Genomic DNA, 24,343 nt, shown 5'->3' with positions numbered 1-24,343 from the left:
TTAAACTGATGTTATATTACATATTGATGAACTCCATTAATAATTTTATATTGGACAGTTGTGTGCTTCTTTCTATTGTATGTTAAAATTTTAAATGTGAAACATTTTGAAAAGACATGCATGATTATTCATACTTATGAATGACTTTGTGTTAGTCTCCCTCATAAAATCCCAATAAAATGCTTTAGTTTCAGGGTGTAACATTACAAAATGTCAACAAGTCCAAATAATATGAAGACATTTATTAGGCAAGGTTTTTTTTTTTTTTTTTAAAAAACATAATAAGGCTTTATAAAGCAAAAAAGGATTGATGGCTCCTAAAGAAAGGTTAAGATTATGGTTTCATTTATTTTCTTTTTGCCCTCTTTTCAGTATAAGCCTCAAGCAGAAAGATGATGACAATAATAGCTGTTTTAAAGGAAAGCTCTTCAATATTTCTTTTATATTTTATGAGAAAAATAACTGTTTAGTTTCTATTCATTGCTCTATATAAAAAGTGCAAAATTAACTTTTTTGGGCAAATCTAATTAAATCCATAGATGTTGTTCATAATAAGTCAAATAGAATGAGACAGATATATTTCCAAATATAAATATAAAAAAGTTTTTATATATTCCAGCAACTGTGGTGTCAAGGATGCTCTCCGAATGGGATGGTTCCCTTGGTAACATGAACTGAAGGGGTTCAGAGAAGATACATTTTAGATGAAGGAGCCTTTTCTTTGAAATCTCAGAAATGTATTTGAGCTTCATAAATAATTCCCACAACAAGCAAAATTAGAACCAAGCTAAACTTTCATCTTAGATCCATGCTGCCCAAGACATTGATGTCTAAGCATGGAAACTGAATCTTACTTTAGAAATGATTCTTCATGCTGAAGAGACGCCTCCGTGCATAAATCTTAAATGAAGACAGTGTGCGGTGAACAGGGTTACTAACAGTTAAAGCTTATGCATTTCCAGTCTGCGTTAGAAGGTGTTTTTTCTTATATGTATTTTAATTATTTTTGGTTTAACCTATTCAAATGTACCATCGACACTCTGAATGAAATTAAATGTGCAGCAAAAAACTGTGGCAGACAAAAGAAAACAAATAATAGGCTTGTTTGTAAGAAGAAAACATCTACATTTTATTTTGTGAAAGGTTCCATATTAAAAAATAAATTAGTATGGCCCATTTGGATGTAACGAAAGAATACTATTAATAAGATTTGGAGTTAGTTGTTTTGCTGATTACATAATCTTGCAGATCTGTTTTACTCATTAATGAAAGTTAATTTTGTAATCATTTCATGTACAAAGCTATCATAAAGAAAATATTCTCAAAAAGAAAAAGTAGCTCAGTTTAAATATTTCCATTTTGTTTTTACTTCTGACAGAATTAGTGAGTTAGTTTGAGCTTGAGAAGTGTTTGCAGGTTGGTGTGTGTGTCTTGTCTCATTCCACGGTGTGAAAAGCAGATTCAGTCTCCACAGCTGAAACTCAACACTCATCAGAAGGACCCTGGTTATTTAGCATGTCCAGTTCCCTAGTTATTCCTTCAACAATAACAAAAATTAGAGCTGTTGTAAAAGTATATTTTAGTAATATAATTTAGTATATTTAGTAATCTAATATTTTTACAGTTATCCAAGGATTTGGATATCTCTCTCTCGCTCTCTCTCGGGCCCATTCATACTGTCTGCTCCAGATCCGTGGCGACCTGATTCCGACACCACAAAATCTGTCGTAGTCCAACCATCGCACTGCAAACTTAAACAATCCTGATTTCTCCCCGAGACCCTCACAAAACGCTGCACAATTCAACACCACACTGCTAGCTCTACACAACTCATTGGTGGAAGTAAGAGCGCTTCCCACCATAAATAAACATCCGGCCGGAACACGGGCCGCTACATAATAAAGCATAATTTAACGAAGCTTCGAGTCAGATAGAGTTTCCTCGAGAAATTTTAACTGTCGAAGTACTCGAATCATTCGAGGAATCATTTCAGCCCTAAAATAAATAAAACATAGGTTCTTCTTTAGATGTCAGTTTTCTGTGCTTCTGTAACGTGGTCCCTTGCTTCGAGGGTTTGTGTGGAGATATTCTGTTCAGTTCCTTTAATCTTTCTTCTTTTTCCTCTCTTAGCCCTCTTGGTGACATGTTTCCTGTTTTCCTGACACTTCCCTCACTTCACTCACCTGCCTGTCCACCCTCCAATATGTCACTGCAACTCAGCGCCAACCTGGAAGACAAACATACTCCACCATAAATCAATCTCCTACCAACCTCAGTCTCTTTGGATAAACTCACCTCCATCTTGGGCATCAAACTTTTCATTAGTAAGACACTGTTTCTATTCACTTCTGATCATCACCCAACTATTTTAATATCAATAAATATTAATCACATACCTCTCTCCTGCTAGTGCCATCCTAGAATCTGGTGCCAAACCTTGAAGAGTCATATCCTTGAATATATTTTGTCATAAACTATTAAATCACCTCCTGTTGTCTTTACTTGTTGTTTTCACAGAAGTCTTAAGTTTTAAATATAAAATAGTGTGCATCTCAGTTCTTGCACACACCTCATCCACTTTGATAATTGCAATTCATTTGGTTGTTTAGGGACATTGTCTATGTAGAAGACCCTTTTGCATTTGATATAAGCTGGAAAGTTAAAGTTAGTCAGACGTCAATATTTCCACATAATATTCTGTCAATGCCATGCATTTGCTAAAGTGCACCAGTGTCAGCCAAACACCCCGAAACATGACGCTTCACTTCCCCATGGGGTGATTTTTTTTTTCAAGCTTCCAATCCTCCCCTTTTTCCTCTGAATGTATTAATGATCATGGTGAACCAATTTGTTTTGGTTTCATAAGGCCACAGTCTCCAAACACCAAGGTCTTTGTCTCTGCAAGCATGTAAAAACCGAAATCGATCTTTTTTTCTAGCGCTTTTGCTGTGTAAGCAACCCAAGGTTTCTTCTTTTCTGGGGTTATTTTTGTCCCAGGATGTAGGAGTCATTTCACTGTGTTTCATCACCTGTAGTCAACATCTTCAAAGGCCTTTTGCTTTTCTTTCTGGGTTTGATGCATACATTTCACAACTAAACCCTTTCATCTTTGGAATCCTGAGGAAGGCTGGGTATTTCCATTTTGTTTATAATTGTTTAAACAAATTAGAGTCACCTTTAGGCATCTGGTATTGGTAAAGGACGAACACGACTTGTTTCTCAATTCTCTACCTGAATATTGAATGCTCTAAAAGGAAAGAGTACGTTTGAGTTGTCGCTTTAGAAAACATCCGGAGATTTGCATCTGCTTTTTGAAGACTGTTGTGAAAATCTCTCATTATTCTGGCATTTATCAAATAGAGTTAATTTTATAACACTAACTTCTCCAGTAAGTGAAAATACATGCTTTTTGTTTAGTTCATGTAAACTTTAACTTAACTGTACTTCCGAATATGAGCTGGATCTACTTGTATCGTAGGATTTATTGAGGTTACATGTGTTTTTTGCAATACTTAAATAAATAAATAATTTAAATGGGCTGTACTGAGTATGCTCTTTTGGGATAATAACCTGGCACTGTTTATCTTTTAATACAGTTGACATCAATGCTATTTTTAACTCTTTGGTAACTGAGCCTGGTTGATGATGTTACAGTCAGTCTAAATTAGCTATCTGGAGGCACTGCATAAACCTGGGTGTGACTCCACCTTGTATTCTACCACTTCCTCTTAACCACTCAGAGGCAGGAAGCGAGAAGAGACAGAAGAGGAAGAAAGTCTAAAGGGGTAGGGCCTGCTGCTTTCAGTTAAACTACAAAAAATGTGAAAGAGAGAAGTTTCGAAGAGAGATTAAAAAGGAATAGAATCAAGCAACATTTATGAAAGTTGTTCTTGTGGAGCAGACTACATGAAATCATGGCTCCTTGGACAAGGACTACAACAGAGCGGTATGGTGTAGGTAAGTCAAAATAAGGTCCTCAATTTGAAGTTTCTCTGCGTGTGTGTGTGCGTGCGCAAACTTTGCAGGTACATTTTGATGTACAGACTTATTGTTTTACTGAAAACTGCATTGTCCAAAGAAAACAAATTTCTGTTTAGTGAATATGCTGGTGCTTAATGCTTCAGAGGTCTTCAGAGTTCAACATCCTATTCGACTCCAACCTTAAAATTTGACAACTTGCATAATCTACAACATTGACCTCCAGTTAAACTTAAACCGGAGTTGCAACAGAAGGGCAATGCTTTTGAGAAGAAAAATAATCTTTGCTTGGCACATAATGCAGCAGAAAAATGAATTCTGGGAAATTGTAATTGTAGCTTGAAGGAAGACAGCAAACATGATCTCAGTACGGTTTAATATGGCGGCTCTTATCACACTGTTTCCATTAGATATGCAATGATGCTAAAAACTTGTCAAGGACACAGATTTTTTTTTACCTCAACTGGACTGAAGTGACTAAAAATGAAAATATTTTTGCTGCCGTTACATTGATGTATTAATTAATAATATTTATGTCGTCAGAGGAGACGGTTAAACCTTTCACTAACCCGGTAGTGCACCTTTTAGCCCAATACTAACAATGAAAGTAACATTGAATGATGGAAAGCTTTGAGAGTACGGTTGCTGCAGCATTGAATGTACAAAAAAAAGTTGGTCTACTTCGTTTGTGAGTCGAGAACACAGGAAGTGGTGCTATAAGGAAGGAAGTTTATATGAATTTAAAGTTGCAAAAGCTGAAATGTGCATCAAAAGTTAATGTGGAAGGAATGCTGACCATATGTTCCAACACAGAGCTAGCATATTTTAATTGTATGCAGATTAGATTATAGTAAAATACATTATACGCAGCCTGGGAGGGAAGCTAATGCTAATGCTATGCATTAGCACGTTTAAGTCTTGCACATCCTCAAACACATGTTGAGCAGTTGCTTACAAAGACTGAATCTGAAACTGACATGATTGCATTGTATTGGAATTAATTCAACTTATTTTATTCTGTGCACATAAAGTGAAAATCATTTTTCTTGTGAAGTACCAGAAGATGCTCTTGTTGTGGATTTGAACTGAACTGTAACTAAATGTTTCTCCTTTGGGCAATTTGGTATATCGTTTCTTCAGACAACATTACCATTCATGACTGTAATTATTTTGTTTTTAGTTAAATGGAACTTTGTTGGCAAAGGGGAGAAGCAGCTGTCCCTGGAAGTAGGAGACACAGTGCACATCCAGGAGGTCTGTGATGGTGAGTGCTGTTACTACTGCTCCTGTCCAGTCATGTTTTACATTTGTTTTTGTTTTTTTATTGCCTGTTAAAAGTATTCATTAATAATAAAAAATATTGCTCTAAAGTAGTTATATCCAACTCCAGCCCTTGAGATTTAACATCATTCAACATGTAACTCTCCAGGACTGGATTTGGGCACCCCTGGTCTAAAGCATGTTTGTTCCTTTTTAACACCTAAATATAGTTTGTAAGAACTATATTACGATAAAACTAAAATATCTATTGGCAATTAAAAACAAATGTCATAGCATGTAAGCAGCCGATACTAATATGGCAAAAATTCACATTTTCTCTCACGGTGTGTAAACAGTTTAATTAGGACTCAAAGATTTGAATGCAGAATATTGCAGAGCAATAAAGTTATTTAACACTTAGTCTTATTACATACAGGAAGACATCAATAGGATAGACGTTAAAAAGCACACATGACATATTGATGAGAAAAATGAAAGTCAGGAAGATTCTGTGTTATTTAATTACAGCCTCTAGAGTTAGTGAAACAGATCAATAGTTTCTAATGTGTTCTAAACTTTAATGGTATACCAGTCTGTCACATAGCTGATCATTATGATATTATCAATTAAATGCCTTTTCCCAGATAAGAAAAGCAACACCATTATTCAGCTTTTTGGCAATGTGATGATTTTGAACGGTAATTACTTTATAAAAATCTGATGTTTTGGTCGGTTGTATCATATTAATCCTGTTGGAAGCATCTAATAGACATGGATTTTCTGGTAGTAGTTTGCGATGTTTGCTGATAGTCAAGTATTTTTATAAATTATAGACATAAACAATCATTAAATTCTCACTTACATTTACATTTTATGGTATTTCTTTTGGTAAATTACACTGTATTTCAACTGAGCAATATATATTTTTTTCTGATAAAGGTGCAATATATTGGGGATATATTTTTCTCAGGATATGGCTCCATTTTCTTCCCAGAAAAAATTTGGACACAAAATGACCAAAACTGAAAATATATAAAAAGGTCCCAAATATCTAAACACTAGAAAACCACAGAGGGAATGGCTACTTTCATGCTCTTATTTTGGTACAAATAAAAACAAAAACCGGAAACTGAGAACACGCTATATATTGTTTTTTATGCAGTTTTATGATGATATTTCGATTGTCTTTCAGGGTGGTACAGAGGATACCTGACAAGAAACAAAGCCCAAAAGGTAAGCCTTGTGCATCTTAGCTACATAATTTACAGTAACACACTTGTTGACATTGAAAACTTTCACTGACTTCCTACTTTTGTGTGTCTGTCTTATATTTCCCACTCCAGGGAGTTTTCCCTTCAAGTTTTGTCCATCTGAAGGAGGTCAACATTGAAAAACGAGGGTGGGTGGATTTGACAGATCTCTTGTTAAACTTAGAGATGTTTACATGTGTATCTAATGTGCCTTTGTTTGTGAAACTTTAGAGATGAGGAAATTGTGACACCTGCTGAGATGCCTTTGGTGAAAGAGGTGACCACCACACTGAGAGAGTGGGGCACCATATGGAAGCAGCTGTTTGTGGTAAAGAAAACCAACAACAAACTTTTACAGTTGTAGTTTTCTTGTCTTTGTTTAGTTTCAACAACATTTTTTTTTCCCTGTCTGTTTTAGAATAACAAGCAGGGATGTGTGAAGCAGGTCCAGAGGCTGATGTGGGACTTGATGGAGTGGCGTTCCCAGCTCCTGTCTGGGACTCTGCCCAGCGATGAATTTAAGGAGCTCAAGCAAAAAGTTACTTCTAAGATTGATTATGGCAACAAGTGCGTCTACACTGATAATCATTATAGTTAACTTGTGTTTTATCCCAGCTTTTACAGAATCTGTGAAAGGTGTCTGTTCGTCTTTTGGTCTTATCTCCTAATTACTCTTTTTGTTCCTGCACATCCATTTTCTCTACAACTAACTGCCTTCCTTTGTAAAACTACTTTCTTCACCTTCCATCGAATCCACCTTCCTGCTCTTCCTTTTTTCAATGAAGGATCCTTGAGCTGGACCTGGTTGTTCGAGACGAGGACGGGAACATCTTGGACCCTGAGCAGGCTAATGTCATCAGCCTCTTCAGAGCGCACGAGGAGGCCACAGCCAAAATCAATGAACGCATCAAAGAAGAGCAGGTAGAGAGCAGAACGTGAAGGTTACGGCAACACAAAGGGTTCAAAAGCTGTGACACTAATGTGATTTGTTTTATGTCCAATCATTTATTTATTCTTTAAATGGGGTGATTTCTACAAACATAAAACTGGATTGTACTTAGATTCAATTGCCGTTTTATCATTTAATCCCTGATGTCCTTATTTTTGTGTGAGAAAGGCGTGACAGTGAAACTCTATCTGTTCAAAGCCACAGATAATAATTGAGTTATACTTCTTATATGTCAGTCATCTGCCAGCTAAATAAATTAAGTGTCAGCTTGCTTACAAATTGAATTAACTTCAGTTTCACTCCATCTAGATATTTTACATCTCACCATTGATCTAACTACTAATTGAATTAAGAAGTTAATGTCATAGGACTTTTTTTACTCAGAGATCGTCCTCTTGCTTGCTCAAATAAAAAGCATGTACTATGCAGCTAATTTATTTCAAATTACAGTGACTTTAATGGCAAACAATCAGGTTTGTCAGTTTTGAGCTACAATATCAGCCAGCCTTGTCAGAACCTTTGATAAAGATTTGTAAAAGCCTTAAAATTAAGAAAACTAATAAAGCTTTTATTGTAGTAGCAAAGTTTAACACTGAAAAACCCCCAACTCAGACCCTTTTTATAAATAAATACATTCATGATTGAGAATGGATTCAAATGTCAGAGAAGCAAATTGCTCTTCAAAATGCTAAAGAAAGGAAACATGCAGTTTAAGAAAAGTTATTCATAACTAATGAAAATACAAGAAAATAGACTCTATCTGCATACCAACGATTTGTTTTGAACACATGCTGGAACAAATACTTTTTTATTTCATCACCACCAACATAGACAGGTAGAGTTTACTGAATTCTACACTTTAATAGAAAATGTCTGCTTTTGTCAGATTGAGCATTGTGCAAAAAAATGCACAATGCTCAGGGTGGTCTGGTGCAAAACAAAGTATGAATAGGTGGGAAAGTACCTCATCACAAAATTAAAAGTGTGTAATTACTGAAGCCAATGGAAGAATTATCCCAAATCTATGACAAAATGAACACAGAAGGTGTATCTGGGAAACGTTCTATCTTGAAGAGATGTTTTCTCAAAAATTGTAGCAGAAGATTGCAATGCTGCAATAAAAGATTTAAACCCAGATTTGTAATCATATTTTTATTTATGTTTCTCCTGCAGTCCAATATCCAGACAGATCACAGTGGGATCTCAGCACGAATTCAGTCGTCCCCCACCCACAGCCTCTATGTTTTCGTCAGGAACTTTGTGTGTCGCATTGGAGAAGACTCTGAGCTTTTCATGTCCCTCTATGACCCAGTCAAACAAACCATCATCAGGTATCAGTGGCAGTTCTGCCTCAACTTTGCTTTCGACAAGAGGAAATGTTTTGAAAATATTTCTGTCCAAATCAGATTGGTTTCAATAATTGATATACTGTAAATTTGAAACCCTTCTCTTCTATAAATACAAAGTGTTTTCTTTCTTTTTTTCTAGAATTTTTATCTTTGCTTCAATATCTTAGTTGTGTAAAGCAGATATGAACATTCATGCAATCTACACACAGTTTTTTTCATTTTTTTTTCTATGTTCTTGTTTGCATACCTTGCCTTCCTCTTTTTTCCTTCATTGTTGAGTGACTCTAAATTATGACAATTTGCCAAAAATAGGCATAAGGAAATTAAAATTATAGGCCAACAGAAACTGAGTGGCAGGACTGTATGGAGCCTGACAGAGCTGATGTTAAGCCCCGTCACTCACTGTCATGCTGAGTATATCTGTGTCTCAGCCAGAGTGGCTGGAAGTATTGCGTTCGACCTAAATCAGTCATCGCCTTTTCAATACATTCCAACTACTATAAAATTGTTCCTTCAGTGTCTGACCATTTGTTGAAGGGTTTTATTCTCTTTCATCTAATAGGTTTGGTGTATTTCTTTCAACTGACTTTGAGTCAAAGACTTTTTATTCTTGCACTGGCTTCAGTTTGTTTAATCCTTACACTTTTTATCTGTCCACTTCTGCAAGAAAGAAAAAAGATAATCGGTATATATTACCTTGTGAAGGTTTTCACATTTATTGAACTTTTTCACATTCCAACCACAAACGTTTGTATTTTTTTCAAAGGTTCAATGTGATAGATAAGAGCACAATAGTGCATGATTGTGAAGTGAAAGGAAAATCAGACCGATTCTAATCTTTTCAAAGCAATAAAACTCTGAAAAGTGTGCTTTTGTCTGAGACAGCACTGTATAGAAACATCTTTCAGTGCGATTGTAGCTACAAATGTTTTTTTTGGTGCAGATTTGATAACCTAGAGCTCCACCAGACGAGCTGCAGTCGCAAACAGCAAACACACAGTGGAAGACGCAGCATTTTTATAACAACTGGCGCTAACATAGTTTTTTGATTGTGATCAATGTGCCAGAAAATTGCACTTTAGGCTTTATGGTGTTTTGTTTCCCCTATATTTGATCTGTTTAAGTGTTGAACCATAAAACAGTCATTTTCTTCATAACTGAGCATTACTTTCTGTTGGTTTATCAGAAAGCATAAGATAAATAAAAACATAGAGTAAAATTGAAATTGATGACAAAAATTAACAGGAACCTTATAGGGTGTCAATACTTTTTTAATAAGCACATATGTACACATATGTGTTTCGAGGTCTGTAAAATAGTTTCTACTCTTTATGTAAAATTATAACTGAACATTGATGCAGATTTTATGTGGACCTAATGTTTTTTTTGTACTTTTTGCAGTGAGAACTACTTGGTTCGCTGGGGCAGCAGTGGTTTTCCAAAAGAGATTGAGATGCTGAACAATCTGAAGGTTGTCTTCACAGTAAGTGGCCACAGGAGTGCACTGTTAGACCGTTTCTTAGCTTGGCAAGACGCTGCACAACATGACAATGAATGAACTTGTTACCTGTCAGAGGGTTAGATTGTTGTCTTATTTTTCTCTCTGGCTTTTCCCAGAGAGGTTCTTTTGCTTACTTGTTCTCTGTCTTTGTCCACCAGGACTTGGGGAACAAAGACCTGAGCAGGGAGAAGATTTATCTGATCTGTCAGATAGTGAGAGTGGGGAGGATGGACTTGAAAGAAGCAAACAACAAGAAGTGCACTGTGGGCCTCCGCCGGCCTTTTGGGGTGGCAGGTACTTCAAGTGGAGACAGTTGACTTTGTTTTGGCCCAAAGCTAAAATGATGTTTGTTTCCAGTGTTACACATATATCATAATAGTAATGAAATAACGGTTTAATTTCTTGAAAGTATCCTTGTCTATGTATAATTGGTATTCCCAGACATATTACAACAAATACTGATAGTGTCACTTTAACCTTAGCAAACTAATGCATCAACACTGAGGTAAGAAATATTCAAGCATATAGATCAGTCAATAAACTGTTCTTCAGGGACACGCATGGACATTTTAGTAACCTTTTGCTTAAAAATGAAGCATTATACTTAAGAAAACAGCAATATGTTTCTAACCTATTTAATAATAGAATAACTTTTTCTGTTGTTTTATTATCTGTTCTGTCGGCTAGTATGACTTTCATTACTACCTGCAGCTTTTCATTTTTTTTTAATAGGGCAAAAGTCTTTTGAACAAGTAACATTAGAACATGTAGCATGATTCAAATAACTAAAGTGTGGTGTTTTTATTTTAAATGACCATTTAACAACACTGTTGTCAAACGATTTCAAAAGAAAGCAGCTGTGTTTTTCTCAACTACTCCCTGTTAGTCCAAGGTGAATCTGTCATATATCAAATACCGCTGTGTATCGTTTGCTTTGACTTTTCTCATCAGTAACACATTTATTTTCTCTTCTTGGTAGTGATGGACATCAGTGACATCATCAAAGGGAAGCATGAATGTGATGAGGAGAAGCAATTTTTCATTCCCTTCTTCCCGTACGTTCTATTTCACCATTACTGCTTCTTTTTTTCTCTGTGTCATATTTCTACAACCAATAAAGTATCTACTCAAAAACTGTTTCTGGGTTTCTGGATTTCCCTAAAGATCCTTCATGTTGTTAGAACTGAAATGTTGCAGTTTCGTGCTCTTGCAGCTGTCAGCACCCACAAGATTTAAAACTGATTTTTTTGTACATTCAACTATTTCTTTTGTGTATATTTGGTTTCAGGGTAGTGGCTGAAAATGACTTTCTCCACACCTTGCTGAACAAAGCGACAACATTGCGAGGAGACAGTGGCGGCCAAGGTACTGTTCTGCTCTAACTGGATTTTTCTTTCTGTTATTTCATCCATGTGAAGCGTGTTTGCAGCCAAGACGTCCACAGGTCTGTGTGCTGCTGTTGCTTGTAGCAAGAGAAATCTGTCAGTCACTGACTGACATTTTTTTTCCTGTTCTTCTGCAACAGTGTTCATAGATCTTTTGTTTTTTCTTTAATCTTTATTAATCCCATCCCCTTTTACTCTAAGCTCTGCTTTTACAACTTTAATTGATGACACTGTCATGCTCTAGGGCAATTTTGCATGTTACACCTCATGCTTTATCTTCCTCTGGTACCCATTTGCTCCAAGCATAGCCTAAATATAGTGGGAGCACCTTTGGCCACTACATTTCAGGTTTTAGTATTACATGCCTCTAATCTCTCCTTCTCTCTTCAGAATGCATTTGTTATCACACACACACATTTGCACTCTAACGCACATTCCTTACATAGTAGTGTATAATTTTTATTACTCTACTTTTTTACAAAAAAAAAAAATCAATCGTATTACTTTTTTAGTAATGTTTGTCTGATGCCATCTGTAAATGTTCAGAAATTGTTTTTTTTTTAGCACTCTGATCATTCACATATATATTATTTGCCCCTGCTGCAGAATCAATGCAAGTGCTACTTAAACTTTGCACCAATGAGCCATGTCAGCATTACTCAATCCTGTGATACCGACAGTATGCAAAAGCAAGACTCACTTACCCTTGAATGCTGAGTGGTTGATCTAAAAACTACTCACACTGTGCACATCACACTTTGATTATATCACAGATATATAATAAATTAGCTCAGGCTCACTGAAAAACTAACTTAATTTAAAGTGTAAGTGCCTGTGAGATACATTCTTCTTTCCGATAGAAATGCACAATGTAAAACAATAGGACATTAAAGTGACCCCCATAATTTATAGAGGCTTCACAAAATCCACTCCATTCACTCCTTATGTTTTAAGTTTTGACCCAGGTAAAGTGTGTTTAGACATACGAACTACATGGTGAGATAAGAAATGAGGGGACAGCAATTTATTCTAGACCTGCTAAAGTGTTAAATAATAGTTTAACTCGCATGCCGTAACTTTAGTTTGTTTTTGAAATAATTTTAAACTATGTTTTGATACAGGAAGCTGCATATTTGCCTGACAATGAGAGAACAAAACCTGTTCTTTCTCTGTTGTTTATTTTAAACCAGTTTGAATTGACTGTACGATGTACAATTAAAATGTTTTGCTTTCTTCAGTTTTGTTGATTTTTCTCTTTTTATTTTTTCCTTCTCACCAGACTGAAATCAAATATTTCAAGTTGCTTTAAAAAAATCTTCTAAAAAAAATTTAAGTTCCATGGCAACCATCAACAGGGTATAGTTGTTGGTTATTTTACTGACAGTACCACAAGAAAAAAAAAATGTTTCTCTCCTCTGGATTGTAATTCTATGATATTCCATTCAAATGCTGTGTAATCATGTAAAAAACATAAAATAAATTTCTTTTTTATCCAAACTTTTAGCTTGTGAGTATTAACATTTTGGTAGGATTATAGTACAACTTTGTTGAAGTTTTATGCTGCTTAAGTCTCATAGTTTCAAAAAATTTTGAGGCTTTTTTATGATCAATGTACTCATTTAAATACTCAATTATTTTAAATGACAAATTTCATTCATCTCCAACTTTGCTCTTCAGGATTGTGGGTCACCATGAAGGCTCTGGTGGGCGACATAGTTCAGATTCGAAAAGAATACCCCCACCTGGTGGACCGCAGCACAGTGGTAGCGCGCAAGCTGGGCTTCCCGGAGATCATTATGCCAGGAGACGTCCGGAATGACATCTACCTCACCTTGCAGGGTGGTGACTTTGACAAGTACAACAAGACGACACAAAAAAATGTAGAAGTCATCATGTGGGTCTGCGACGAGGAGGGCAAAGTCATACAGGTGAGCAGGTCACATGTTAGTGGACATGAACTGAACGATTTGGTTTGTGTGTGGAGCAAATTGAAGCTCAGACTGCAGTTGCAGAATTATGTGTCATGTATTATTAGCAAGCAGTAAACAGAAACATCTTTATCCCAGGATGGCAATCTATCTAATGTACATCTGCTTAAATAGACAGATGCTGCAAAATAAAATCTGACACATTACACTGACATATTTTTCCTTGGCCTGTTTTCATAGAACTCCATCTGTCTGGGAGCTGGGGATAAAGTGGTCAGTGAATACAGGTCCGTCATCTACTACCAGATCAAACAACCCCGCTGGATGGAGACCGTTAAGGTGTGTGCGTGTTGCTCACTGCTCTCCCAGTCACCTATTTAGGTCCCTTTGAAGTGACTTGCTCTATATCATTTGCATTTCTCACTTCACTTTATTTCATAGGGCCTTAGAATATAGCATAGTATTACATTCTCTAATAACATGAGATGTCCTACAGGTGACAGTCCCTCTGGAAGAAATGCACAGAATTCATCTGCGTTTCATGTTCAGACACCGTTCTTCACAGGAGTGTAAGTAGCATCCAGCACCCGTCTGCTTTCTCAATGAGATCAGCGTCCCTAACACTTCTCCTCCTCCCCGTTCCCTGGAGCATAATGCGATACTGAAAGCACCTAATGATTCTAACCAATTTGCAAAATGACCCATGGCATCATTACTCACACCTGATTATTCAAATGAGCAGTTTTCCTGTCTATGACGTTAGAAGTCTTCACCCTTCTTGCTTTTGTTCCCCTCTTTTTCCTTCATGTATTTTTTTCTATTTTCTTTTTTTTTTACACATCTTACTCCTTCCTCTACAGCCAAGGACAAAAGTGAGAAAAACTTTGCGATGGCATTTGTACGTCTGATGAAAGAGGACGGGACAGTTCTGCAGGATGGACTGCATGACCTTATTGTCTTTAAGGTGGGACTTTATTAAAGATTAAACAGACACAGGTCTTGACATATGAATGCTGCACAACAGTTCACTGATAAACATGTTCACTTGACATTGCTTGTTTTGCAATAAACCAAATACTTATGATTACCTGATAGCGCTTCAGTAAACAGAATGTGTTTATTTAGTGCTCATGTTGCCTCAGATTATGATTTAACGTATGGTAAGGAAAGGGTAAGATAGCTTTGTCTTCTATCCAGACTCTTATTTTATTAGTTTATTAGTTACTCTTTAGCTTATATTTTAGAAACTGTGGAGTACTCACTATTTACATGCAGAAAGTCCAATTATTGCAACCCAGAAAATAAATTAGAACAAAGTTAGAATCTAGAAAACATTCTTCCAGAACAAGAGTATTTAGTTTTTATTATTACTTAGAAACTGTGGAGTACTCATTACTTTTACAAATTAGAGTCCACAGAATACTTATACTTATCTAACATCCCAGAAGTCCAGAAGATACTTACTTACACTTATTTAGCAACCCAGAACAGGGATTCAAACTTAGAATCCAGAAAAAACTACCTTAGCATCTACTTTTTAGACTCCTATTCTAAAAAGGAGTCTAAAAAGTAGAAAAGGAATTAGACCACAGGACATTTACTTATTCTTATCTCCCAACTTTGAAAAGGAATATCTAGTTTATTTACTTTGGATCAACATTATTAGCTTTTTCTTTTGCTCTTTCCTTTAGTTCGCTGTTTTGTTTGTATTTCCTTTTAAATTCTATGAAGCACTTTGAATTGCCTTGTTGATGAAAATGTGCTATATAAATGAAATTGACCTTTTTACCTTTATAAATGGTCAAAACCACCCCTCCTTATTATGGATTCTTCAGTCAAAGATAAACAAATGATGGACAGTTTTATTTGCATGTTTTTAATGTAAATAAAGAGAATAAGCTGAATAAACTTAAGTTCTGCATTCAGACCTGAACTGCCACAACAAATCTATTCAGCAACATCCTTTAAAGGATTACCATTTGAAACTAAGACAGACAATATGGCAAAAAGGTTTGATGGCAAGACTTCGGTCTAATCATTTAGAAACATTGCTTATGAATTATTTAGTGTCATGTTGTGTAATCACAAATCCTTTGTGGCATGTCATCACCATGTACGTGCACCTTAAAATCAGGCATCCACTCTGCATTGCCTTCATATCAGTAAAGGAGCAGGACCTCTGTTTCTTATACACTATTGAATCTTTGACACAAAAAATTAGAGATGTTCTTTTGGCCAAAGGGAAACTAACCAGCAAAATAAAATTGTAATTCAATTTAAAAAATCATACGGGTGTATCCTCTCTTGGATACAAATGTTCTGGTTTTCTTTGAATTCATGAACCAAGGACTCTCCCGATTGGTACACGATGCTTTGTGCTAGAATATAAAACAACTTTTTTGTAACTATTATTACTTTTCATACACATTACACTCATTACATACGTTACGGACAAAACTAAGAAATGGGTAAAATTTTAAACTTTAACAACATAGTCCACGCCTCAAGGAAGCAATTGCTTCTCCATAGCCAAGAGCCCAGATCTCTGTACAAAGTGAAGTACAGTACAAGGACCTGGTTTTTATCTGTCCATTTATTACTTCAAGTTTTTGCAGATTATGCATCTGAGCTACATTAACTTGCACATATTTATTGAATAATATGCGACCGGTGAAATAAAAGTTGAAACCGAAAAAAGGTTTTCACTAAGGGACTTCATAAACAGCTGAAGTGAGCAAAACCTTCTGCACACATCATGCTTGGAAAAAAAGTTGTAAAGCTAGTAAAAACATTTTTGTAATGTCACTGCAGTGATAAGAGTCATCAAAGCAGAACTAAAGATATAGTGAACTTGGACAGGAGATTATGGCCTCACTGACAGGTTGAGTGAAGCCAAATAGACTTCCTGTTAAATGAGCCTAAGCTAAGATTGAATCACCATATTGATTATGTGTCAGATGCAGTGAAGATTAATTACTCATGATTCACTCAAATACCAAATGGATGGCCCTCCTGTGCCCTCTTTGGCGATTATCTCTCGTTATCCCTACATTCCTTTTGATCTTTATGCCACTTTTGGCTTCTAGCTCTTCCTCTGTGCTGCAGTGGCCTGGTTGAAGCACACTGCCGGCGGTGAAATAACAGAGTTGTGAACATGCGTTGTTCTGGTCAAAGTTTTCTCTGTAAAAAAGTGCGTGTGGTTGCGTTTTTTTAATTTTTTATTTTTTTTGGCAAAAAACTTTCTTGCCTTTATTCATAAACAGTATTTGAATACCTAAATCATCATCTATGATGTTGTATTTTCAACATGTATTTTTTTTTTTTTATCTAGGAGCTTTTTTAAAAGTTGACAGGATATTTTCATGTTGAAAAAATGATTTCTCATTAAAAGTGAACGTGCAAGAATTAGTGTTCAATCAGTGCATGTCCTCTTTTCAACAGTATCCTGTCTGGCAGTACAGCAAGCATAAATGTTGTCCGAGTGCCAATAAGAAGGCCAACAGTTTTACTTCCAGAAGTGATTCATTACGACTATTATTGTGATTTTTCATTTTATATATATATATATATATATATATATATATATATATATATATATATATATATATATATATATATATATATATATGTATGTATGATAAAGTGATATATATCTATCTATATATAGATGTCTATAGATATAGATATATAGACATCTATCTATATATATATATATATATATACACTACAGAAAGTAAAGAGCATTCCTGGCGGTGTGAAAAAATAAAGAGAGCAATGCAGAAAAGGAGAAAGTTAAAAAGAAATAAAAAAATAAAGAGACACAAGCAGATCTTCAGACATTTAGAGAAAGAGGAGGTAGACGTTGTAAGAAGACCCCAAAATATCTATTACACTCTCATTTAAAAGACTTATTACTGTGGGTATCTCTTTGCATGCAACAACTTTATGAACATTATGATTGTTAGCTCAAATGAAAACAATTTGTTAAATTCAGATTGGAACAAGAGAGACTGCAGTCCCTAAAAGATAATGAGAGCAAAACTACATTCCATGAAAAACATCTATTCTTGATTTCAGTCTATTTTTATTTTACTCTGAGAAAAAAATAAAGAAATAGTTGAGACATTATTACTGCAGGTGACCTCGGTCGTGTTTTGTGACTTTTAATTCAAAACCTCAAGTATTACTTCAAAACTGAAAATTCTGACTCTTGTCTTTTTTTAAAATTTAACCAAACAGAGGATAAATCATTCTTGGTCCAGACCCAGAACACCATCCATCATGTGGCCTCATTACCAAAGTTACAGTAAATCACTATTCCGTGTAATGGATTCAAATCTACATTGTCTTTCCAGGGAGACAGCAAGCGCATGGAGGATGTGAACTCTTACTTGTCCTTGCCCCCGACCCGCAACCATCACAGTGACACCCACAAGGGGGCAGGGCTGAGCCGCAGCGCCAGCAGCGTGTCTGGGGGTGGAGGCCTATCTGTGAGCTCCAGAGACAGCTTTATCATCTCCACCCTGGTCTGCTCCACTAAACTCACCCAAAATGGTACATGCAAGCGTCGGTCTAGACATGCGTGAGCTTGTGGCAGCAGAGTCAATTAAACAGGCCAGATATTAGCAGCACAAAGGGTGCTTGAAATTAAAGCTGACATGTCACAAAACTTTAATTAACACCTTTTTTCAATGAGAAAATATGGCCAAGCCAAGACAATGAATAATCATCTGGCTGTGAAGATGGCAGAGGTCAGAATCACTGCTTCCAACAAAATTCTCTTCAGGTCTGAGGGTATAAATGATTAAAACTTCACTTCTGCTTGAAAGTCGAGTGGTAATGTGATGCAAATGTAGGGCTTGAATGAAGAAAACATCCAGCCAATTAAAACTGAGAGAAACTAATCGTGACATTCACAGAAAAACGGGTACAGGATTATGGTATATTTGTGTTTATATGTACCGAAGATTGTAACATTGAGGAGTGTTGGGCTCTTGTCTACAACTCCCACTGATGCAGCTCCACAGGCAAAATGCATTCACAAAAAGGAGCTCATCAACGAGTGCTTAATTGCACATCCACTCCAGACAGAGAGGTGCATCAGACACAGGTGCAGAGCAGCAGCTGTTCTCAAGGAAGTCAGTCCATCACTGTAATGAACATTATCCTGCAATATTAATCACCTTTACCTCATTCACAAACACACACAGACGCTGAGGCCTTGATACTCACAGGGTTGTTCAGGGCCAACCTCCAGATGTGCAAGCTTGGCGTGGCGTGTCAGAAACTGTTGGACCGGGAGAAGAGTTTGCTCTGATGTAGCAGACAGAGAAATCTGTCCCATGTCAAACACTAACATATTTAATGACTGAAAAATGGGGTTTGGATGCTCAGGTGTAAACACAGACAGAGACATGAAGCAGAATGTTTGCTGATTAAATGCAAGATGATTGGCATACAGTAATTGAAAAAACTTGTGCAATTACCAAACATTTTTTCACCTCATTGCAGGTTAAAATTCTAGAGGAATTTGTTGAGCTAATATGACTTTAACTTTTCCATATGTGCCAAGACGAGAGTAATTTCCCATAGACAACGTTTTAAAAAAACTACCAGAATGATTTTAGATATTATATCTGCTGAGCAACACAAGCAAACATTATGTGTGAGTCTCTCATTAAAGGTAAAGGAGCAAAGGATGTTAACATTGTTTATGAGAATAATAAAAGTGTATTGCAGTGTGTAGCATTTATTTTTGTTATCGTTTATTACCAGAAGTATTGGCAGTAAAGGGTACTCTGCGGTTAGTCGGGCTTTCTTGAGGACCAGGGTTGGGAACCACTGGTGTAAATATTACTGGCCTGGAAGCATTGGAGACGTGTTCTTTGAAGCAACAAATGCCTCTTGGGCTTGCAGTCCGATGGACAAACATGCATTTCCTGCAGTTATCAGGGGAACATTATTTGTCTGACTGCACTGTATCAATGTGAATCTTCTTGTCTTCCTGTACATCCTGTACAACTTTAAAGAAAAAAAAGTTAATATCTACATGTAAGATAAAAAGAAGCAAACTTCTGATTTTATTGATTGTCGAGCAATAAAGTCACCTTACACATCTGGAAAAGTTTCCCAGTGAGTTGAGAAATGCCTTTTTATCATTTCAAGTTTTGTGCAGCATTATAGACAGTATATGCAGCTACCTTCATACAGGAAATACATCTGACCTGAAGATATTCTGTTTGTGATTTCAGTGGGTCTATTGGGGCTGCTCAAATGGAGAACGAGGCCTGACAACCTGAAAGAAAACCTGGAGAAACTCAAAATCATTGATGGCGAGGAGGTGGTCAAGGTCAGTGCTATGAAAAATCAAGAAAACCCAACATGTCTCTGGATGAGTGTGTATACCGGCATGGGGTGTGTTTTCCCATTGGCTCTGTTTTGTTTGCATGTAGTTTCTGCAGGACACTCTCGATGCCTTATTCAACATCATGATGGAGCACTCTCAGAATGACGACTATGACATCCTTGTGTTTGATGCCTTGGTGAGTTTGCGGGGTGTCTGCTTGAAGGGCACACATTTTGCCAGGTATGGCTCTGAATGTGTGACATGTCGACTCAAACAGCAGGATTCCTTGACAGGTTGTTTGGAGCCTAACATCTATGTACCCATCTTTTTCAAACAGTCTTGTTTGTCAGATAGTTGTACATAACTCTTATCTGGCTTGTAAACGTGTGCTGCTGCTGTATGTGAACATGCCACTAACTCTTCCTCTGGATTGCATATTTTTGCCTTGGCAGATTTATATCATCGGTCTGATCGCTGACAGAAAGTTCCAGCATTTTAACACTGTTCTGGAAGCCTACATAAAGCAGCATTTCAGCGCCACACTGGCCTACAAGTAGGTTATTTTTGTGCCTCTTATGTGTTAGTTGAAATAGATATTGTGCTTTTTATCTGCAGCCATGACACTACCAGTAAACCCTATAAGAGCAGCAGATCTTTAGGACTCTTTACTGTTTTTATAATACTGATTGTGCAAATAGGTCAGAGCACAGGACAAATAAGTTTAGTGTCTGCATTTGTGTTGACTAAAATACATATATAGTTTTTTTTGTCAAACTATAATTATTTATTAAAGGATGATGCTGATTGATACATTTGTAAACCTAGCTTTTGTCTTTCACCTTAGTTGTGCTGATGATTTTATCACAGTTAAGGCCCTTTGGATATTTTCATTATTTTTTGTGTATTTGAAGTCCATAATGATCTTATTTGATTCATCTAATGATGCTAAATATGAATGTCAAAAAAGTGTTATGGTTGATTACTCAGTAGCCACCTGTGCTCGACTATAGAGAATCTGATGGTAGAAGAAAAGTTAGATGTTGATGCTGCATCGGCGTCATCAGACTCACTTTGTTGCTGTCAAGTGAAATGTTTTCTGTGCCAAACAAAAGGAAGGCAGGAATGTGTCTAATTCCTGCCTTCCTACTCGGTGTTTCTGTTTTTACACCTGGCCTCACCACATTTTTTCCCCCGTCTTCCTCATGGCACGTATTTCTTGTCTCTACCCCATTTGAATATCCGTCTGTTGGCATCAAAACGCAATGATTCCCCTACTTGTGTACTGTGTTCACCCGGTTTTAAAAAGGTCATCACAGTTTATTGCCTGTTAGCTAGGAGGCTGTTATGTAAAAGTCTTTAACTCCCTCACACCACATTTTAAACTGCTCTAAAAAAGAAGAAATCCTCTTGCTCTGCTTCTTAAGCCAGACGTATGTAAACAACACTAGATGGCATTAATTTGAGCACAGTTTTTAGAGCCTTCATGATGGCAGCAAGCTTAAGTCACAGTTTATTATTGAAATAGATTGTTGTTTAAAAGGATGAAGGAGTTGTGAACAGGTGTGAAGGTGATTCTCTTTTTTCCATTTCTTGAAAATGGAGCTTGACAGGCAAAAATCTTGACCTTTTCTACTCCCACTGCGGATATATGTTTGCATTTTATGCCATTGGGATGTCTCAGGAGGGGTGTTTGCTGGGGAGCTTTAGGAGGTCATAAACTCTGTGCCTCCCACACCTCTCGCCTGCTGCTCTGAAACACTGAAGTATTTCTGTCTGTGACTAAAGACGCCTGTAGGGCGTACATTTGTTGGAGAGATTTCTTTTTTCCACAATGCCTCTGAGCTCAAATAAAAATGTCTTAAGTCTGACAGGTACATCTGTGGATATATGGAGAACTTTTTGGATTTTATGTCAGTTTGTCTTTTTTTATTTTGTCTTTCTGTTTTGTGTCTAAGAAAAAAAGTTAGCTGGTGGTTAGCTTTTTAAACCTCAGAACATAAGGAAATTAATTTAAAAAGAAAAGTGAGTTGATTTGATTTATGTCTGTGCATCTCTGGCTCTTTTATTCTCACCCAGAAAGCTGATGTCAGTGTTGAAGCGGTACCTGGATGTGTCTAGCCGTGGAGAACAATGCGAGCCCATACTGCGAACCCTCAAAGCCCTCGAGTACATCTTTAAGTTCATTGTTCGATCACGGATGCTCTACTCCCAGTAGGTTCTCCATTTTTCTGCCAGCTATTCTTGACTATAATCACTTCATATTTTGTTCTTCTATTATCAAGAATATAAAATACAAATTATTGAATATACACAGCACCTTTTGACCTTTCATTGTTCAGGTAATAGTGTTTGACAGCTCTGAGACATGATGCTGCTGATAACAGCACTAATGTTGCTAATAAGCATTGATGACAAAGTGCAGCAACCAAATGAAAGCTAATCTCAGTGCAGGACTGTAGCCAGAAAACAAATGTTCTGCCAGGGGAAGTGCTCTCTCTGTGCTGGGAGAGCTTCCAGAACCGCATCATGTAATAAGTGCAAACACTTTAGTTTAAATCGATAGGTCTGCCTTTCCTAGTTATGACGAAGGGTGTTATGATTGTGAACTGCAGAGGGAGTATTAGGCAATGATCTTTGCAATTCTGTTTATGCATATATGTGAGGCAGGAAGCTTTGGAGTTGTGCTTTATTTTCAGCAGTCCACCTGTGTTTTACCATCATCCCTCCATTATCTTGTCTATTTATTTGTTTTTCCATTTATCTGCCTGTCTATCAGTCCGTCTTTCCTTCCTTCATTCATCCCTTCTTTCCTTGTAGGAATACTGTTTTTACACATGTAGGTCACCACTTTTTTGCTTTTATATCAGAGATGTGTATTTCAAGACCAAATGCGCTGGGTTTTATTTCACCAAATCTAACCTGACAGTCATGTTGTTCCTTTTTGGATTTTTGTATTCCACAAGCATATTTTTAATTAGACAAAGGTTATTTTCTCCAAGATGCAGCTGTTTTAGCTGACAGTGAAAGCGTAGTATTAGTCCACATCCGAGTGCGATAACACAAACACTGACCCTGATACAACCGGATATCTCTCTAAGCACCCCGTTAAACACAGATAGAGTTCATGGATTAAACAGGACAATGCTTCTGTAATCATAACTATATTCTGCAAAGAGCCCAGTGATAATACCTCTGTGCATTACTGCTTAATCTCACTCCCCCCATGCTAAATTCACTGTGAGCCACTAATCCATCCCTCCAGCTCTCACAATTATAATTAACAAATGTGCAGCACAACTGAGTCACACAAAGATAGTGAGGAGCAGGAGGGATGGAGAGATAGATTAGAGGAAGACTTGCTAAGAGTTGGTGGAGGAGAAATTTAATAGATCATGACCAGAATGGCTCTTTAAACAGATTGTAAATAGCAGCGACAAAGATAACCCAGTTTCTTATGTTAATGGTTTTTGTCAACGCAGCGGTCGGTGCCTATAAATATTTACCTTTTACCTTGGCAGCATAATGTCTTGTTAGCATAATAGTATTTGTGCCTCCCCGTTGTGAAATGTAATGCACCGAATTACATGTTTTGCTATGTTGTATAATTACTCAGGCGGTCTGACTCTGATATTGTCTTTCCCTACATACTCAAGACTTTAGGTGTGATTTTGGTGGCTGATTGCTGTCGTTATCGAGGTAGCTCTGGCTCTGCTGATTATTATCACCATCTGGATTCCATTTAGGTTACAGAATAAAGCAGAGATGGAGAGATAATTTATACTTTATAGAATAAACAAAGAATTTGAAGTCTTCTATGAGTGTACAAGTGACTGTACATTTGTGGTGGTAGAATCCAGATCCAGCTCCTTCTATTTTCTCAGTATGTCTTTCCTTCAAGCTTCACTTTCAATAAATATTTAGCACATCTTTTGTTTGCCTTATCCTTGCCTTTTAAAAGGATTGGTACTCTAACTCTTCTGTCTTTCTGCACTCTCCCCTTGTGACAGATAATGTTTTATTAAGGTTTTTGTGGAAGATTTTTTGTTGCATTTCCATACACTCTCTCCTGCCTTCACAGGCTCTACGAGGGGAAGGAGCAGGCTGAGTTTGAGGACTCGCTGAGGAGGCTTTTTGAGTCCATCAATAACTTGATGAAAACTGACTACACCACCACCCTCCTGCTCAGGGTAATTACACGTCTTCAAACTTTTCTGTCTCTTTCACTTTTACTGCATTTCCTGTCTGTCAGTGTGTCACCTTTTCTTCATTTTCCCCCTTCTGGTCTTTCCTGATTTTGACAACATCGGTACTCAATTGCTTAAAGTCTTTCCCCTTCTGACTACTTACATCAAGATATTGAAACAGATCCAGGCGCAAAGCAGCGTGGCGGGGAAATG

The 24,343-nt window shown here is 36.8% G+C and overlaps 1 protein-coding gene across 2 annotated transcripts in view; it reads left to right on the top strand.

Annotated features, from left to right (window-relative positions):
• LOC129362977 (dedicator of cytokinesis protein 2-like) overlaps nt 1-24,343 on the top strand; it is a 112,522-nt gene that overhangs the window by 10,444 nt on the left and 77,735 nt on the right. Inside the window, exons 1-22 of one of the 2 annotated variants that reach the window (XM_055034833.1) lie at nt 3,732-3,957; nt 5,159-5,242; nt 6,431-6,471; nt 6,582-6,637; nt 6,720-6,816; nt 6,907-7,055; nt 7,274-7,409; nt 8,611-8,768; nt 10,188-10,269; nt 10,446-10,581; nt 11,267-11,342; nt 11,576-11,652; nt 13,350-13,600; nt 13,841-13,939; nt 14,097-14,169; nt 14,461-14,564; nt 17,956-18,154; nt 19,852-19,949; nt 20,053-20,142; nt 20,399-20,499; nt 22,023-22,157; nt 24,025-24,133. In XM_055034833.1, the coding sequence (XP_054890808.1) occupies nt 3,915-3,957; nt 5,159-5,242; nt 6,431-6,471; nt 6,582-6,637; nt 6,720-6,816; nt 6,907-7,055; nt 7,274-7,409; nt 8,611-8,768; nt 10,188-10,269; nt 10,446-10,581; nt 11,267-11,342; nt 11,576-11,652; nt 13,350-13,600; nt 13,841-13,939; nt 14,097-14,169; nt 14,461-14,564; nt 17,956-18,154; nt 19,852-19,949; nt 20,053-20,142; nt 20,399-20,499; nt 22,023-22,157; nt 24,025-24,133 (2,394 nt within the window). In that variant the 5' untranslated portion in view covers nt 3,732-3,914. Of the gene's footprint in view, nt 1-3,731; nt 3,958-5,158; nt 5,243-6,430; nt 6,472-6,581; nt 6,638-6,719; nt 6,817-6,906; nt 7,056-7,273; nt 7,410-8,610; nt 8,769-10,187; nt 10,270-10,445; nt 10,582-11,266; nt 11,343-11,575; nt 11,653-13,349; nt 13,601-13,840; nt 13,940-14,096; nt 14,170-14,460; nt 14,565-17,955; nt 18,155-19,851; nt 19,950-20,052; nt 20,143-20,398; nt 20,500-22,022; nt 22,158-24,024; nt 24,134-24,343 lie in introns of those variants that run through there. The other variant, XM_055034832.1, reaches the window with a different exon arrangement.

The sequence above is a fragment of the Poeciliopsis prolifica genome, unplaced genomic scaffold, assembly GCF_027474105.1.
Source record: "Poeciliopsis prolifica strain line A6 unplaced genomic scaffold, Auburn_PproV2 SCAFFOLD009, whole genome shotgun sequence".
NCBI lineage: Eukaryota > Metazoa > Chordata > Actinopteri > Cyprinodontiformes > Poeciliidae > Poeciliopsis > Poeciliopsis prolifica.
Note: the sequence above shows the minus strand (reverse complement) of the source record. Positions and strands in the feature narration are given on the sequence as shown.